This window comes from Vicugna pacos, chromosome 7 (genome assembly GCF_048564905.1).
Source record: "Vicugna pacos chromosome 7, VicPac4, whole genome shotgun sequence".
Taxonomy (NCBI): Eukaryota; Metazoa; Chordata; class Mammalia; order Artiodactyla; family Camelidae; genus Vicugna; species Vicugna pacos.
In genome coordinates, this window is record NC_132993.1 from 26,466,898 (window position 1) to 26,486,064 (window position 19,167).

The 19,167-nt window shown below is 38.9% G+C and overlaps 1 protein-coding gene across 2 annotated transcripts in view; it reads right to left on the bottom strand.

The window, feature by feature from the left end:
• The window catches only part of CPED1 (cadherin like and PC-esterase domain containing 1), a 258,511-nt gene that overhangs the window by 197,652 nt on the left and 41,692 nt on the right, over window positions 1-19,167 (bottom strand). For both annotated transcript variants that reach the window (XM_072964602.1, XM_072964603.1), the window contains one exon: window positions 1,239-1,345. In XM_072964602.1, the coding sequence (XP_072820703.1) occupies window positions 1,239-1,345 (107 nt within the window). The remainder of the gene's footprint in view (window positions 1-1,238; window positions 1,346-19,167) is intronic.

The window sequence follows — 19,167 nt, forward strand, 5'->3', positions numbered from 1 at the left end:
CGTGGGGAGGATTCGGCAATTGCCCTGGCCAGATATGGGGAATGACCAGAATAAAGGTAGTAAGTGTGGAAAGTAGGTAAGATATTAAAGAACCATTTGCAAGTTAGTATTCGTGATGGATAGGATGCAGATGGCAGGGGAGAGGAAGGGCTCAAAGCTGCAGGCCAGACTGCTATCTTAGGAAGTGACAGAGTGGTTAATCATGCTTACGACCAACAGAATGGTTCTGCAGAGCTACTAACAGCAAGAGCAGAAGTAAATTCACCGGGGAAAACAATGAATCCAATTTCTCTGGGTTGAGTGTGAGGTGTCTGGGTGACGTGGAACTGGAGATGCTCAGTAGGCGGTTATACCTTGCAAGGCTGAAGCCTGGAAAGTGCCATGAACTTTAGATGCCGATTTGGGTGTCATCAAGGACAAGTGGTGGTTGAAACTTTCAGGGTGGTGTTGGGGAACAGAGGCATTTAAAGAACTGACAGAAGAAAGGTGGCTCAGCTCTGAAGAACACAGAAAGGATGGCCAAAGATGTACAAGAAGAACCACAAGAATGTGCTCAGCCCAAGAGAAGAAGGAAGGAGGATCACACATGTCAACTGCAGAAATATCAAATGATCGGGGTGGCCACTATGGTACAATTTTACTACTGAAAAACAGCTATTGGTTTTGACATTTTTCTCACAGATTTTTGAAAGTTATCAAAAATAGAGCATACACAAATTTTCAGGCACAATGGCTAGCACAATGCAGACATTTGATAATTTTTAGTTAATTTTTCTAAAACACATTTGTAAAAGTCTACACAAAATAGTAAATGTTGGGTGCCAATTTTAAAAGTGAATGAAAAGTTGCATACATTTTGTTATAATTCAGAATATCAATTTAAATTTGAAAAAGTCAAAACGAGGGTCTAGAGAATAAAACCTGTACTACTTTGGGTGAACACGTGGCCAGGGTAAGCAACACTCCACAGGCTACATACAACTACAGGAAGTTTGGGGCCCTACTAGGGGAAACTGGATCCTTATTGGTAGCAGCTGAAGTTGAAGGGGATCATAACAAACAAAACAATGGTGAACACTTTATGGTAAAGTGTAAAAGGCATGGCCATTGAAACTTTCTCCATCCAATGGCTCCAGTTTTTTAAGACTTTTTTTTTTAACATTATGGACCAGGAAATATTGGCATTAACATCCATAGGTCTGAAAAAATCTGTGCACATTTTGAAAAAGAATGTTTACCTTTTGATGCAGACCTAAATGGCACATGTCTTCCTTGGATATGCACGGTTTTCCACCAGCTTTCCTGGAAGACAGGCAAATGAGCAGATCCCAAGAGCCTGAATCACCTAATAGCAAAAGAGTATTAAAAAAAAAACAATTTTTTTATCAGATTTTTAAAGGCACCATTTACTTCTTCAGATTAATGAATATAATTATTTAAATCCTAAAACACAAGTAACAATGATTCTGAAAATATTTAAAAGTCAATATTCAAAGTCACTAAAATTCTACTTTTCTAATTAAGCAGAACTAACATTTTTATTTTTAATATTGTATCCTGGGGAAAATCCAATTATCCGAACCTATATCATAAAATTCCTTTTAAAGACTAAAATTAGAATGTTTCAAGTCACTAGTTTTGTAAATTAATAATGACTTACTGAGATTGAGAAGAAAGCAGATTATGAAGTCTTCTAAGAGATGACAGAGTTGTAAAATCAAATAATGATAAGAAGTTAAAACACTGAAAGTTTTTTCCTGAGCTTCTGTATCACCATTACATTTCAAAGATCTTAAATCAAAAATGCTTTTATAAGATTTCTTACAAAGAAAAAGCTGTGCTAGGTAGAAAAATAAAATTTAATGAGAATTTTAAGATAGCTTTTGTCTACAAGGAATTTGTGTTCTAGTTATAGACAGCAGAATTGACTTTAAAATATAAAGTATTACATGGTCTAAAGCAAATGATATTTAAGCTACTTCACCAAGAACAAAGTTCTTTGCCAATAAATCATAGTTAACTTGCCAAAATAATCTCAGAAGAGTACATTTTTGCATAATACTTGACCATTTAAAAATGAACATTTATGTAGATATGGGTTTATTTTCCCTTATTCTTTTTTGATCTATTTACATAAATTCTTTTCAGCACACCTTGCATATAACTGATGCTTTAGAAATATTTGTTGAATGAATGAATAACTAGCCAATGACAGAGTAGTAAATACATTACTTCAGAGACAATATAGAAATAAGCATCTTAAAAACAAACAGACAAAAAGCCCAGAGCCCAGAAAAAAGAACATGAAATAATGTGTAAAAGAATTGGTACTACTTGGGGAAACTTTCCCCATTTTGGATAGAAATCTAGTTTAGAAAATTTAGCAATTTCTGTACACATGGCATCTTTTGTTGACCAGTCCTAAGATAAATGTTTCTTCGAATAATTATGTACACCAGACCTTACAAGTCACCTCCTGCATTAAGTATTAGTTGCTTCTAAAAAGCTAGAAATTATCCAATGCCTCCAAATTCTGTTTTCTTAAAATTTCCTAGAATTTCTCACTTGAGAGCATAATGCTTTGAAAGAAGAGCTTTACAGTTTAAAAAAAAAAACAAGTTAATGAGGAAGAGTGATCTATGACAATTAGGAATGAAATATCCACGAATCAGATCCTTTTCCATTTGACAAGTTCTGTGCTGTCTGAGGTACTGGTTTCTTCTGGAGTCTTGTTGTTAGAAGGGAAACCGCTCTGCCAAACAGAAGGATCCGGAAAACTGAACTCCAGTTAACATTTGAGCTCTTGTCCTAGAACTCTGTTTGATGTATCCCAAAATGCTGGGAGATAACACAGCTGTTCAAAGGAACAAGGAGAAATGATGCTGGCAATCCAGGGGGTGGGAGAAATCGCATCCAGGTAACAGCCATCAGGCTTTAGGTATCACAGGCTTACCCTGCCCCATGCACCTTCACTTTGAAGGAAATGACAGACAGATTCCTGTAGTCAAAACCTCTGTAATGATCCCAGTGCTTTATTCTAAATGTGCACCTGGCATTGTCAGCCACAACCTTTTGATATGGATTCATAAGAGAAAAACACAAAGACTGTTTTCATTCGATATTACTTCTAGCCCAGAAAACACCAAAATCCTAGGAGAAACCTCCTGTCATACTATACTCAACTAGATATTTTAAGGAGATAAGAATATGTAGTGAGAGAGAGAGGGGGATTTCAAATTGTGGACTGCATTGTTCGGGTGTTGAAAACAGAGTATGTTTTATATTCCTTTATGCCTGAAGCATGCCCCCCCTTCACTAACCAGTGCATACACACGATTTCTAGAGCCGATAGACAGAAATATGTATTTAAGTCATAAATGTTTCAAACTGGAAACACATTTAAATAATTCAAAGCATTCAATTTATTAAGAGACTACTCTGAGCAGGACATTATACTAGAAAGTAAACAGCAAAACAAAAGGCCAGGCAGTCACTGCCCCTAGAAATCTGTCAGGGACCTAAACAACAAAAAGAATTCAGGGCAACTTGCAAAGCATCACACAGCTTCTTGACACTCATAAGGGTTACCCCCCTTCTCTCAAAAATATTTAATTAATATTTTAAATTAAAAATTAGTATTTCAAAAATACCTTATAGTACATCAATTTCCTCTTAAAATGAAGCAAAGTATAATCAGAAATTTTAGGTGCTCTCTTTATATGAGTCTTGCCTAATTCCTGCTACCATGGTCTGAAAAAAGGTTGTTTGTTTCTACTTAGAAATCCTATTGTTACCCTCCCTGAATTTGACGTCAATCTTCCAATGCTCTATTTCCTAGTTAAATTTTCTAGTTTTTTTTTAATTCTTATAATTTTTTTACATTTTTATTGAGTTATAGTCATTTTACAATGTTGTGTCAAATTCCAGTGCAGAGTACAATTTTTCAGTTATACATGAACATACATATATTCATTGTCACACTTTTTTTTTCGCTGTGAGCTACCACAAGATCTTGTATGCATTTCCCTGTGCTATACAGTATAATCTTGTTTATCTATTCTGCATATGCCTGTTAGTATCTACACATTTCTAGTTAAAGCAGACCTTTTCACTTTCTCTTCATTTCTGTGTAGAAGTCGACTCGCTTCCCTGAATCCCACAGCCCCTTTTTAATGAAAAAGCTTTATTTGTTTTATGAGTGGAGCTATGAATTCAAAGTTGGTTTAAAAAACCCCTAAAGCCACACTGAAATCTAGAAACTGGGCAGAGAGAAAAGCACACTCACCAGCGAAATAGATTACAGACAGAAGTCAAAACCTTGGAGCATTTAAGATACAAATTTGTGCCTCAAGAAGATGACAAACAAGTGGATCCTGGGAAGCTCGGGGGCCACGCTCGACAAGCTGGAAGCACGACCTCGAGCGGACAAAGCCCAGGGCGTAGAGCAGACACTGCGGGCCACAGGGGGCGTCACGCCAGCATATGGGGTGCAACTGGGCTGCACAGTTCTTGCTTTGTTTTTGTTTTTAATTTTAGGTATCTGCCAAAATGCAAACGTCAGCACAAGTCACATAAAAACCCAGATTTCAACTTCCGTTTGAAAACGCAGAGGTTTTGGGTCCATGTCCTACAAGGCCGCTCCTGACAGCTGAGGACAGCGTCCCACATTTTCTGAAGTTAACCACAGGGGCCCCGCCTGTTCCCAGCCCTGCCTGGGCTCGGCCTCGAGCAGCAGCCAGCAGTCCGAGGGCTGATGTGAATCCCTGGTGTGTGGGTTTTCCATGAACTGCTCGTTCGGCAAGCTGGCGTTCCTTGTTTCAGCTTTTAATGAATTAGGCTTGTTCACTAGGTAAACTGGTTTTGCTGAGATGCCTGTAGGCACGTGGATATGCGGTCAGTGGGTCTTTTAAGGATGTTTGAACATACCCTTTGTCTCCAGCTTTGGACATGCTCTTCCACAAGGCTGAGTAAGGTCACTTCAACTCTGGAGACACTTCATTGGCTACGCTAAAGGACTGAAGTGTGGCCTCTGAGAGTCATTCCTTCTCTACGGAGCCTGGAAAAACAAAGATTGGCTTGTAGTCATCTTTCTCACTTATGTCTCTCCAGTCGGATTGTTAAAGTGGACCAGGTCCCACACAGAGGTGGGCCTGTCTTCTTCTCTTTCTTGCTCACCCTCCATCTTTGGACTCTTCTCCACGTCAGCCTGTCTCAGGGCTGTTGCCAAAGTCGTAAGTGGCCTGGGACCAGCTCCTTCTAGGCATTGAGGCAAACGTTTTTGTTGCTGGCCTTACTTGATGTGTTTCTTTTGTCCCCAGATGGTTGACATTCAGGTGTAAAAGCTGAGAAGTCAGATTTGGATTTGGGGAAAAAAAAACAGGCCAAGTGGATCCTGGCCAATTAGGATAGTGGCTTCTTAGGTTTTCCTGGCACAGGGAAAGGAAACCTTACGTGATTCAGCCTAGCTCTTCAGAACACTGCGTCAGGATCTGGGTGCCAAAGCCACACGGATATACAAAGAATTGTGCCAGCAGTAGCAGTAATGCTATCAGCAGTGAATAGTTCTCGAGCTCTTACAGTGTGCTAGGTATTATTCCAAGAATTTGTATTAATTGATTCCACACAATATCATGCTGGACAGGATTTTTTTAATTTTTTAAGCCCAGAAAGGTTAAATAAATTGCCCAAGGTTAGCCATCTAATTCATAGTAGGAAAAAAAATTTTGAATACAAGAGTCCAGCTCTAGAGGCCATGTTTGTAACCATTACATCATTATGCCTTCCAAAGACAGGGGGGCAACAGAGACACTTCGCTTTTGATGCCTCATATGTATTAACTCATGCAGAACTTCCAACAGCACCGTGGAGTAGAAACAATGATTACATACACTTTGCAAGAGAGGACACTGAGACACAGGGGAATTATCTAGCTTTGGTGTTTTTCCAGCTACTGTCTGGTGTCTATTTTCCTCCGGGACCTTGGAGGAAAAAGAAGATGATAAGAGGTGTACATCAGGTATCCTAGGTCCCCATCCAGCAAGGGCAGCCTAAAACATCATTAGTGATAGCACTGTCATTGAAATCAGAAACATTTTTTTCCTGTGTGAAAGGAGGCAGTACTCAACTGCACATGTGCTCAGGAACATAACTATTAACTGGGCCTCCACCTACTTTTGAAAAGAACTCTCTGAAAGTTTCTCAAATTTTTTGGTGGTTAAAATGGTTTAAAGAGCAAGACTAGCTCCCAGATCAGGCTCGCCAAGCCCTTCACTAGGGAGGTCACAGGGCACAGGGCACAGTTCTAGGAAAACAGGGTGAGGATGTTCCATGCTCCATCTCAAAACTACAAAAACATGAAAAATCTACAGGATTTCTCCCCATAAACTGTGAAACAAAATTGCTGATAGAATTGTTCATTATCAAGCTTCCATAGTGTTGGCTCTGGAAGCCATGAAAACTCCACAGACGATTTAAAGGTGTCAGGGTCCAGCTGGTTGATTCAGACTCAGTACGGCCCTGATTGTAGTTTGTATCCTTCTTTCAGTGTTCTCAGGAACCACCCAACATCTCAGGGTTAAAAGTAAGAGCTATTTTTAAAGGTTTTTTGTTCTTGATTTGTTTTAATCAAGCATCTGCCCTAAGGAGTGAGGCTGCCTTTAGAATATTTCCAGTCTCTCCTAGGCAGGCTGCCATATAAAGCAAACAATTGTTTCCTGGCTCTCAAATGACCTCCTCATTGATAAAGTCCACTGGATCAGTAATTCAATCCAGAGGCAGCATCGTTCCTACAAACGCTGTTTATTCTCAGAGAATGACAAGTCTCTTCCTGCTTTATTTTTCTTTTTTTTTTTTTTTTTTTTTTTTTTTTACTGTCTCCTGTATTTTATTTTTTTTTTTTATTTTTTTTTTTTTTTACATTTTTATTGATTCATAATCATTTTACAGTGTTGTGTCAAATTCCAGTGTTCAGTACAATTTTTCAGTCATACATGGACATATACACACTCATTGTCACATTTTTTTCTCTGAGATTTATCATAACATTTTGTGTATATTTCCCTGTGCTATACAGTGTAATCTTGTTTATCTGTTCTACAATTTTGAAATCCCAGTCTATCCCTTCCCACCCTCTACCCCGCCCCCCCCCCCCGGTAACCACAAGTCTGTATTCTCTGTCCATGAGTCCATTTCTGTCCTGTATTTATGCTTTGTTTTTGTTTGTTTGTTTGTTTTTGTTTTTTAGATTCCACATATGAGCGATCTCATATGGTATTTTTCTTTCTCTTTCTGGCTTACTTCACTTAGAATGACATTCTCTAGGAGCATCCATGTTGCTGCAAATGGCATTATGTTGTCGGTTTTTATGGCTGAGTAGTATTCCATTGTATAAATATACCACATCTTCTTTATCCAGTCACCTGTTGATGGACATTTAGGTTGTTTCCATGTTTTGGCTATTGTAAATAGTGCTGCTATGAACATTGGGGTGCAGGTGTCATCCTGAAGTAGATTTCCTTCTGGGTACAAGCCCAGGAGTGGGATTCCTGGGTCATATGGTAAGTCTATTCCTAGTCTTTTGAGGAATCGCCACACTGTTTTCCATAGTGGCTGCACCAAACTGCATTCCCACCAGCAGTGTAGGAGGGTTCCCCTTTCTCCACAGCCTCTCCAGCATTTGTCATTTTTGGATTTTTGAATGACGGCCATTCTGACTGGTGTGAGGTGATACCTCATTGTAGTTTTGATTTGCATTTCTCTGATAATTAGTGATATTGAACATTTTTTCATGTGTTTTTTGATCATTTGTATGTCTTCCTTGGCGAATTGCTTGTTTAGGTCTTCTGCCCATTTTTGGATTGGGTTGTTTATTTTTTTCTTATTGAGTCGTATGAGCTGCTTATATATTTTGGAGATCAAGCCTTTGTCAGTTTCACTTGCAAAAATTTTCTCCCATTCCGTAGGTTTTCTTCTTGTTTTATCTCTGGTTTCCTTTGCTCTGCAGAAGCTTGTAAGTTTCATTAGGTCCCATTTGTTTATTCTTGCTTTTATTTCTTCTAGGAGAAAATTTTTGAAATGTATGTCAGATAATGTTTTGCCTATGTTTTCCTCTAGGAGGTTTATTGTATCTTGTCTTATGTTTAAGTCTTTAATCCATTTTGAGTTGATTTTTGTATATGGTGTAAGGGAGTGTTCTAGCTTCATTGTTTTACATGCTGCTGTCCAGTTTTCCCAACACCATTTGCTGAAGAGACTGTCTTTATTCCATTGTATATTCTTGCCTCCTTTGTCGAAGATGAGTTGACCAAAAGTTTGTGGGTTCATTTCTGGGCTCTCTATTCTGTTCCATTGGTCTATATGTCTGTTTTGGTACCAATACCATGCTGTCTTGATGACTGTAGCTCTATAGTATTGTCTGAAGTCTGGGAGAGTTATTCCTCCAGCCTCATTCTTTCTCTTCAGTAATGCTTTAGCAATTCTAGGTCTTTGATGGTTCCATATAAATTTTATTATGATTTGTTCTAGTTCTGTGAAATATGTCCTGGGTAATTGGATAGGGAATGCATTAAATCTGTAGATTGCCTTGGGCAGTGTGACCATTTTAACAATATTGATTCTTCCAATCCAAGAGCATGGAATATCTTTCCATTTTTTAAAGTCTTCTTTAATTTCCTTCATCAATGGTTTATAGTTTTCTGTGTATAATTCTTTCACCTCCTTGGTTAGATTTATTCCCAGATATTTTATTACTTTGGGTGCTATTTTAAAGGGGATTGTTTCTTTACTTTCTTTTTCTGTTGATTTATCGTTAGTGTAAAGAAAGGCAACTGATTTTTGAACATTAATTTTGTAACCTGCTACCTTGCTGAATTCTTCGATCAGCTCTAGTAGCTTTTTTGTGGACCTTTTAGGGTTTTCTATATATAGTAACATGTCATCAGCATATAATGACACTTTTACCTCTTCTTTTCCAATTTGGATCCCTTTTATTTCTTTCTCTTGCCTGATTGCTGTGGCTAGGACTTCCAGGACTATATTGAATAGGAGTGGTGATAGTGGGCATCCTTGTCTTGTCCCAGATTTTAGTGGGAAGCTTTTGAGTTTTTCACCGTTGAGAACTATGCTGGCTATAGGTTTGTCATATATAGCTTTTATTATGTTGAGATATGTTCCCTCTATACCCACTTTGGCGAGAGTTTTTATCATAAATGGGTGTTGAATTTTATCAAATGCTTTTTCTGCATCGATTGAGATGATCATGTGGTTTTTGTCCTTTTTCTTGTTGATGTGATGTATTACACTGATTGATTTGCGTATGTTGAACCAGCCTTGTGTCCCTGGGATGAACCCCACTTGGTCATGATGTATAATCTTTTTTATGTGTTGTTGGATTCTATTTGCTAAAATTTTGGTGAGGATTTTGGCGTCTATGTTCATCAGTGATATTGGCCTATAATTCTCTTTTTTTGTAGTGTCTTTGCCTGGTTTTGGTATCAGGGTGATGGTGGCTTCATAGAAAGAGTTTGGGAGTATTCCCTCCTTTTCAATCGTCTGGAAGAGTTTGAGAAGGACTGGTATGAGTTCTTCTTTGTATGTTTGGTAGAATTCCCCGGTGAAGCCGTCCGGTCCTGGACTTTTATTTGTGGGGAGGTTTTTAATTGCTATTTCTATTTCCTTTCTAGTGATCGGGTTGTTCAAGTGTTCAGTTTCTTCTTGATTCAGTTTTGGTGGACAGTATGTTTCCAGAAACTTGTCCATCTCCTCTAGGTTATCCAGTTTGGTTCCATATAGTTTTTCATAATATTCTCGTATGATATTCTGTATTTCTATTTTGTTTGTTGTAATTTCTCCATTTTCCTTTCTTATTTTGCTAATTTGTGCTCTCTCTTTTTTCTTCTTTGTGAGTTTGGCCAGAGGTTTGTCGATTTTATTTACTTTTTCAAAAAACCAACTTTTGGTTTGGTTGATTTTTTCTATGGTCTTGTTAATCTCTATTGTATTTAATTCCTCTCTGATCTTTATTATTTCCTTCCTTCTGCTGCTTTTTGGGGCTTTTTGTTCTTCTTTTTCTAATTGATTTAGGTGGTGGGTTAACTTGTTTATTTGAGATTGTTCTTCTTTTTTGAGAAAGGCCTGTATCGCTATAAACTTCCCTCTTAGCACTGCCTTTGCTGTGTCCCATAGGTTTTGAGTGGTTGTGCTTTCATTATCATTTGTCTCAAGGTATTTTTTAATTTCAGCTTTGATTTCCTCATTAATCCATTGTTTTTTCAATAACATATTGTTTAATCTCCATGCTTTTCTTTTTTTCTCCTTTGTTTCTCTGTTGTTGATTTCCAGTTTCATGGCATTGTGGTCAGTAAAGATGCTTGAGATAATTTCTATCTTCTTAAATTTGTTGAGGTTTCTTTTGTGTCCAAGTACATGATCGATCCTGGAAAATGTTCCATGTGCACTTGAAAAGAATGTATATTCTATTTTTGGGGGGTGTAAAGCTCTGAAAATATCCACCAAATCTAGTTTTTCTATTGTAGTATTTAATTTCTCTGTTGCCTTGTTTATTTTCTGTCTGGAAGATCTGTCTAGTGATGTTAATGCAGTGTTAAAATCTCCAACTATGATTGTATTCCCATCAATATCCCCCTTTATCTCTGTTAGTAATTCTTGTATGTACTTAGGTGCTCCTATATTGGGTGCATATATATTAACGAGTGTAATATCTTCATCTTGTATCACTCCTTTAATCATTATAAAATGTCCTTCTTTATCTTTCTTTATGGCCTTTGTTTTAAAGTCTATTTTGTCTGAAATCAGTACTGCAACACCTGCTTTTTTGGCTTTTCCATTTGCATGGAATATCCTTTTCCATCCTTTCACTCTCAATCTATATGTGTCCTTCTCCCTAAAGTGGGTCTCTTGTATGCAGCATATTGAAGGTTCTTGCTTTATAATCCACTCTGCCACTCTGTGTCTTTTGACTGGAGCATTTAGTCCATTAACATTTACAGTAATTAATGATAGATGTGTGTTTATTGCCATTTTGAACTTATCTTTGCAGTTGAATTGGTATATCCTCTTTGTTCCTTTCTTCTTCCTTTTGTGGTTTGGTAATTTTCCTTTGTATTATCATGGATTTTATTTAATTTTTGTGACTCCCTTGTAAATTTTTGACTTGTGGTTACCCTTTTTTGTAAATCTATTAACCTATACCCGTTTTTAATAAACTGATAATAACATGATCTCAAACCCATCCTACTGTTAAAAAAATTTAAAAAAAGAAAGAAAAAAAATTCTATATTTCCCTGCCTCCCTCTCCCACTCTCAGTGATTTGTATGTCTTCTTTTATAATTTCGTGTTTTCTTTATTTGTAATTCATGAGTTATCACCTTTCCAGTTGTACGTTTCTCATTTCTGTAGCATCCTGCTGCTTTTCTATTTAGAATAGCCCTTTCAATATTTCTTTTAGCATGGGTTTAGTGTTGCTAAACTCCTGCAGCTTTTTTTTGTCTGTGAAACTCTTTATTTCTCCTTCTATCCTAAAGGATAGCCTTGCTGGATAAAGTATCCTAGGCTGCATCTTTTTTTCATTCAGGGCTTTGAATATATCTTGCCACTCCCTTCTGGCCTGTAGTGTTTGTGTAGAGAAATCAGCTGAGAGCCTTATGGGGGTTCCCTTGTAGTTCACTCTTTGCTTTTCTCTTGCTGCCTTTAGAATCATTTCTTTATCTTTGACTCTGGCCATCTTGATTATGATATGTCTTGGTGTGGGTCTATTTGGGTTCTTCCTGTTTGGGACCCTCTGAGCTTCCTGTACTTGGATATCTGATTCCTTCTTTAAGTTTGGGAAGTTTTCAGTCATGATTTCTTCAAAAATCTTTTCAATCCCCTTTGATCCTTCTTCCCCTTCTGGGACCCCTATTATGCGAAGATTGGGACGCTTTATATTATCCCATAGGTCCCTTATGCTATTATCATTATTTTTTATTTGCTTATCTTGTAGTTCTTCTGAATGGGTGCTTTCTATTGCCCTGTCTTCTAGATCACTAATTCGTTCCTCTGCATTAACTAGTCGGCTTTGCACAGCTGTTAGATCATTCCTCATCTCTGTCATTGAGTTTTCCCATTTTGCTTGGCTCTTCTTTATAGCTTCAATTTCATTTTTGACATATTTTATTTCTCTAAGCATTATCTCTTTTAATTCCTTCAGCAATTTGATCACTCCTTTTTTGAAATCTTGATCTAGTAGGCTATCGATGTCTATTTCATTGAGCTTTCTTTCAGGGGATTCCTCTTGTTCTTTTAATTGGGAAAGGTTTCTCTGCTTCTTCATCTTGCTCATACCTCTCTGGCACTGTGGTTTATGAAGTATCAGTTGTCTATTTTGGATCTTAAGGATTTTATCTATCTAATGCCTATTTAGGAATAGAACTTAGGAAAAAAAAGAAAAAAGAAAAAAAAGAAAAGAATAAGAGAGAGAGAAAGATTTTTAAAAGAAGGGAGAAAGAGGGTTTGAAAACAATGTATAATGAATAATAGAAGAGCGGGTTGAAGCAGAGTATTAATCGGGTGGAGAAGTCCTTTTAAAACCTTAAAAAAAAAAAAAAGGGGGGTGGGGAGATGAATATATGTGTTTGAAGCCTGTGTCTAATCAATAACAGGACATCAAAACCGAAGAGATATAGAAATGAATTAAGAAGTAAAAATTAAAAGAGTAATTGAAAATAGAACAGGTAAAAACAGATTAAAACAAAACAAAACAGAAACAGAAACAGAAAACAAAAAAACAAAACAAAGCAAAACAAAAACCAAAAAAAAAAAAAAAAAAAAAAGGGGGTTGTCGGTGTTCTCCTGGAGTGTGTGTGCTTTTAATGTGATGTTCTCCTGTCTTCGTCCTGTTTTGGAAGCTCAGCTTGTTTTCATAGGCCCTCCGTTGGCGCCCTCTTCTGTGCTACTCCCAGCACCTGTCGGTAAGCAGATCGCGCCTCCTCCTAACACGGGGTCAGATGCAGCTCTCCTCTGCTGCGGGCGGGCAGGTCACTGCCCCTCTGGATGCCGCAGACAGATGTTGCAGACTGGCCAGGCAGGAGGGCGGGTCGTGCCCCTTCCCAGCACCTCGGTCAGGGGTTGTGTTCCTGCCCGACAGGCGGGGGGCCGCTCTCCCCCTGCTTGCGCCGCCGGCAGCTCCGCTGCTCTGTGCGGCTGCGCGCTCTGCGCCGGTGCTCCGCCCTGGCCGGCGCTCCGCCCTGGTCGCGCTCCGCGTGTGGGCTCGGGGAAGACCCAGGTTCAGCCTCGTCCCTGCTCCGAGCCAAGACCCAGCTGCTTGTTTGTCTTTGTGGAGCAAGTTCTCTGGGGTACCAGAATGGAAGGGTCCTATCTGCCCAGGGCTATAGGCCCGTCTCAGTCTGGCCCTTGAGGCTGCGAAGCCCTTCGGTGGGGACGCAGGTTTCGTCTCTGCCCCCGCCTGGGTGTTAAGCGCCGGAGAATATGGCGGCTCTGCCTGGGCCCCGCCCCTCTTCCCCTGAAAAGTTTCCGCGGGTTTTCAGAGATGGGGGTATGCACCCTTCCCCCGAGAGCACATCAACCTTGCTGTTTTATGGAGGGCCCAGGTTGTTCTGTCCTGTACACCCACAGCCCCGGCGCTCAGCCCCTTGAAGTCCCCCGGAGATTCCTCCGTGCAGCCGCCCCGTCCTCCGCCCGGCTTGTGCAGCCTGGCCCTGCCCGCCGCTGCCGGCCCGCGTCTCAGGCTGGGTGTCGGGGGGACGCTCTGTGCCCGTTTAACTTAGTTCTGTCAGACAAGGGCTGCTCTGTACAGATCCGAGCCTTGGAGGCTCCCCCTCCGTCCCGCTGGCCTCTCAATTGGAGAGGGGAGACCCAGCGAGCAAGCGCCAGTCCTCCTTTGCCGCTCCCTCCCCGCGGGACCCGTCCTGCGCTGCTTTGCCTTTTGTTCTTTCTTTTTTCCTTTTCTCCTACCAGATTTTTGGCGTCTTTATCTTTTGAAGAGGGCGATGATCTGTTGGAGTTCCGCAGGTGCTCTGGTTGGCTGAGTGGGTCTGTAGATGTGGGTCTTGGTGTATTTGTGGGAGAGGGTGGCTTACAAGCGTCCTTCTACTCCGCCATCTTGCCCGGAAGTCTCCTGCTTTATTTTTCTTCAAAGGATTTATCACCATCTGACAGAGTATATATATCTTATCTCTTTGCTTATTGTCTGCCTCTCCCCATTTGAATGTGAGCTTCATGAGGGCAGAACTCTGTCTACTGTATTCACTGCTTTACTTCAGTATCTACAACAGTGGCTGGAATTTAAGAAGTATTTGCTACCTCTTTGCTAAATGCATAAATGAATGAATGACTAACTGAATCTGAGCGGCAGACCAAAAATTAAAACTCAATCAAATGCTAGTATATTGAAATACTTTTGTAAAAATTAAAAATGGGTGGGTAGGAAGAAAAAAAATGTTAAAGTAGTCTTTTAAAAGGGACATAAAAATGCATTTTTGTTCTTAGTAAGAATGAAAGAGAAGTACATAAGAAAAAACAACAGTAACCACTCATTGCATTTAAAGAATTGCAATATTAATTTTAAAAACTAATACCAGATTCTAAGTGCTTTATTTTAGAACCTTTCTGTGAATACATACATTAGATTGAAGCAGAAAAGATTTATAAAGTATGACTTGGAAAACAAACTTGTCCAAGAACTTCCAAGATACATAGTTACCAAAGCCAAGCCTCATTTACTTACTCACAGTATTATAATATTATATTCCATAAGGATGTAAGTAAGTCTGATTTCCTAAAATTTGTTTTATTTCACTGTGAAATATTAAAATGGTTTATTTTTAAGTAATACATAATATTCCTTTATAATATAACATGAGGATATTTCATATGTTCATTGTTCCATTCGTATATCCTCTTTTTCACACCTGTAAGATTCTTTTTTTTTTTTTTTGATGGAGGTACTGAGGATTGAACCCAGGATCTCATGCATGCTAAGCATGTGCTCTACCACTGAGCTATCTCCCTATCCCCTGTAAGTTCTTACTGAATAAAAAAAATCTTCCTTTATCCGTATCCTTCCTTTACCAGAATTAGTAAATGGTTTACATTCATGAATACATTATTAACTTATTGATAATAAATTGGGTTCTATGTTTGATTCTACTGCAAGATTGTTCAGATTTATATAAATTAGCCATTTCTGAATCAAGTTGCATGAACCTAGTTTCCTTAACTGTGTTCTTAAAATGATGGATCTGCAGAACCGTAACACAGCACCCACAGTTAATTAATTTTATGCATGGCTTTTCTTTAAGGACAAAAAACATTCACCTTCTTGTACCTGACACTGATTGCAGTAAACGCTTAGTAGGTGGATTGGATATTTCAATTTTCAGAATTCACTTGAAAAGAAATCTCATATACAGAAATTTGAGAACTTCAATGCATTATACAACATAGTCACAAAATCTAATTAAATCTGGTTTCTTGCCCCAGAAGAGTCTGGCCATGAGTTTTTGCTTGTTATGCCTCAGGCTCCTTACCCTTTAAGAGCTGATGATGAAAACTTTGTGTTTTGCCACAGAGCAATTCTAAACCATTCTCTCCCTTGATGTTCTGAATCCACACTGGGGATAAAGCTCTGCTATCCTAATGGCTGCCCTCCCTCTGTCCTAAGAGAGGTTGTAAAGGCTGTTTCTGTGAAGAGTTTTGTGCTCCTGAAATTCTTCTCATCTACTCACAAGCTCAAGAAAGCCACGTTATGCTTAAACTTTTGCAAAAATTCAAGACTCCTGTTCTGAAGAAACGTTTCGTTAAGAAGAGCATGAAAAGAAATAGATCAGTTTATTGCTTTGAAATAAACTCAAGAAATGTTTACTTTAGCGGACTTGCTGAAGCTTTCTTCTTTAGGTTTTTTAAGTGGCTTTTAAAAGATTTTCATGCTATTTCTGTGGTATTCTACTGAAGTATACCTGATTATATGTGCATGCATGTGTATTTAAACTTTTACTGCTTCAAGACTTTTGTTTGGGAGAAAACTCTCATTATCACATTTTACCAACTTTCTAAAAGCCTGGTCCTCACAAGCTTAGAAGACCTTAAAATAAATGAACTCTGCAGCAATTTAAAAATCAGATAATGCTCAGATATTGCTCAGATATTGGCTTTTAATATCATTCTCCAATAAAAGGAACCAGGCTGATTCATGGGCTGGGGTGGTAAATATACAAGATGAGCCTAGAGCAACATAGTGCTAGAAAATAAGGTAGAGCTCCAAAGCAAACAAGCAAACAGACAACACACAAAAGCAATGACAGACATCTATTCAGGGGGCACAGGAGCCAATGGTCAAAACTGGAACAACCCGAGCAACAAAATAAGTAAAGTAATGCTGAATTATAACCCAAAGTATAAAATAAATATCCAGTGGTCCATATTGATATAAACAAATGATGGAATAAAAAAATAAATGGGATGGAAGAGACAAATCTCTGGTATAGAAAAATCCCAAAATAATTTCCACGGCTACTCCAAACTCAAGGAGGTGGAGCACAACTTCCCAGTCCTTTGGCGTGAACTGTGCACAGTAACATCCTTCCAAAGAGTCCAGTATGGAAAGGGAAAATAAAAATATAATTTGCAGGGGAAAAACCTGACAAACACTGCCTCAGTCAGGGGCTCCAGGCTAACATCCACAGCAATGTCACGCGGATGGTGTATCCCCTTGATATGATATATAATGAGGACAGTGCTTTACCTCTGTGCTCTCACTCCCCCAAACCATAATCCTGGTCTCATCAGGAAAACATCAGGCATCGCCATTGAGAGACTTCAAAATACCTGACCAGTCCTTCTCAAAACTGTCAAGGTCATTCAAAACAAAGAAAGCCTGAGAAATGATCACAGCCAAGAGAGGCCTGAGGCAACACGAGAACGAAATGTAATGTATCCTGGATGGAATCTCGGAACAGAAAAAGGACATCACATAAAAACTTCAAAAATCTGAATAAAGCATGGACTTTAGTTTTTTTAAAAATCAGAATAAACATACTCTCCAGAGAAAAGATGATGATTGTTAAGTATATGGCTGTGGCTAGACACATATTAATTCCATATCTCACCAAGTATTTTATGTTAAGAATGCTGTATTACAAAACCAACCAGCACTACAATGCAGAAAGTGGAAAACAGTTCCTTTCCATACAAGATAGATTCTCTGATAATAAATACTCCAGTGGTATTTCAAATATCAAAAGGACTGAAAAATAGATCCAGGCTGGGGTTTGAGACCCTCCTCAGTATATGCAGCGCCCCAAATTTCTAAACTTTCTTTATGTTTGTTGCTATTTCTCTTTATAGCCAACTGCTTTGGTGACTTTATTTACATTCATTGCTTTAGCTATTGCTTCCCTGCCACTGCCTCTCAGATTTACATTTCTCAGCTTTTCTTGTGCTTCAGATTTCCAGTTACACTCTAGAACAGACGCCCTGCTGAACACGTACAAATCAGAACCTAGTATCTCCTGCCAAAAACCTGTCCGTCCCTCCACTTTTCTTACCGTCAGAAGTGTGGCCACTCTCTCTCCTGCAGGCTCCAAAGCATAACGTCATCTGCAGTAGAACTTGTCTCTCATTCCAGTTTCCACTGATTTCCAATCCCCATCCACTCTACGTTAGAATTTCTTAAATATACCCTGACCTTTCCAAGTCCTATCCCAGTTTCTAAATCTGAGATCTTACTGTCTCTGCAAAATCTCCTGATCAGTCTCCCTACTTTTAATCCTTTCCCTTCACTAAACCATCTTCCTCCCCACAGCCACAGTCATCCTCTGAAAACACAGATCTTTTCCCTGCCAGCACCACACAGATCAAATTCCTTAGCAATGCAACAGAGGCCCTTCACATCTGTTCCAACCTCGTCTTCTGGTCCATCTCCCTCAACGTAACACCCCCCGCTCCCACTTCCTCTCAGTGTCCCCAGCCCTTGTGGGTCCCTGAGACTCCACACACTTTCAGAGCTGTGTGTCCTAACACGCTGCTCATGCTGTGGAATGCTCTTCCCCCCAAAACCTGCTTGAGAAATCATCGTTGCAAACCAAGTGACCACTTGTGACACCTTCCTACAGCCTTGTATTCAGAATTGATCACTTCCTTTTCTGTTCTTTCAGAATATTTTATTCCTGCCCTTCATACTGCTTCCATTGTACCTTATATTACAAACATGTATACCCTTCTTATTCAGAAATGGTCCTTGGACCTGTAACATTTTCATATACTAAAAGCTTGTCAGACATGAAAAATGTCAGTCCCCAACTTGGACCTTACCAGGTGAAATTTGTCAATAACAAAACCCCCAGGTGATCTGTACGCACACGTTAGTTTGAGAAACGCTGCTCTACACCTCTGTCCTGTAGTTCCTTGAAAGATCCCACTCACACCTATAATGCTCTCTCTCCACCCATACCATTTTCAGTGTCCTCCACATAGCTCGTGTTTAATAACTGTGTGTTAAATAAAACGTGCGTGTTTAGTGTCAATTATAAAATATTCTGATACCTGACTATAATGTCCTCTTCATAATCCTTGTTATGAGGCTGATGCTTTAAATTGGGTTCTTTTACTACCTGAGTACTTGACATGAGTTTTTGGATAGACACTCCTTATCCCAAATTCCACAGAACGGCACAGGAGGTTTTGGTGTGTAATTAGCACTGTGACACTTCATTTAACCAAATATTATTCCTTCTTCCTGTTTTATTGAAAGTCATTTTGCATGACTTCTTTAGAATGCAGTGAATAAAACCTAATCATATCTGGTTTAACATTGTATAATAATGCACTGGGGACTGTGAGCGATCTGAGAGAGAGGTGGGAGTCATTGATTTAAAATTTATTCTAAGAATAATTCCACACTAATTCAGCACAGATGAGAAATAAAGCTTGAGAAAATATAGTTCACTAACATGAGAAAAAGAATCAGTTCTCTCAATGGCTTACTACTTAATGCCACAAGCATTTTAGGATTACACATCTCCTATTCATAAAGCATTATTTCCAACAATCTTTGGAGCTTAACTTAAACCAATCATAGTATTTCTGTGAGACGTTTATGAAACAAGTCTTATCTTCCCCTTTCAAACCAAGCAATAGATAATCTAATGAGCTTG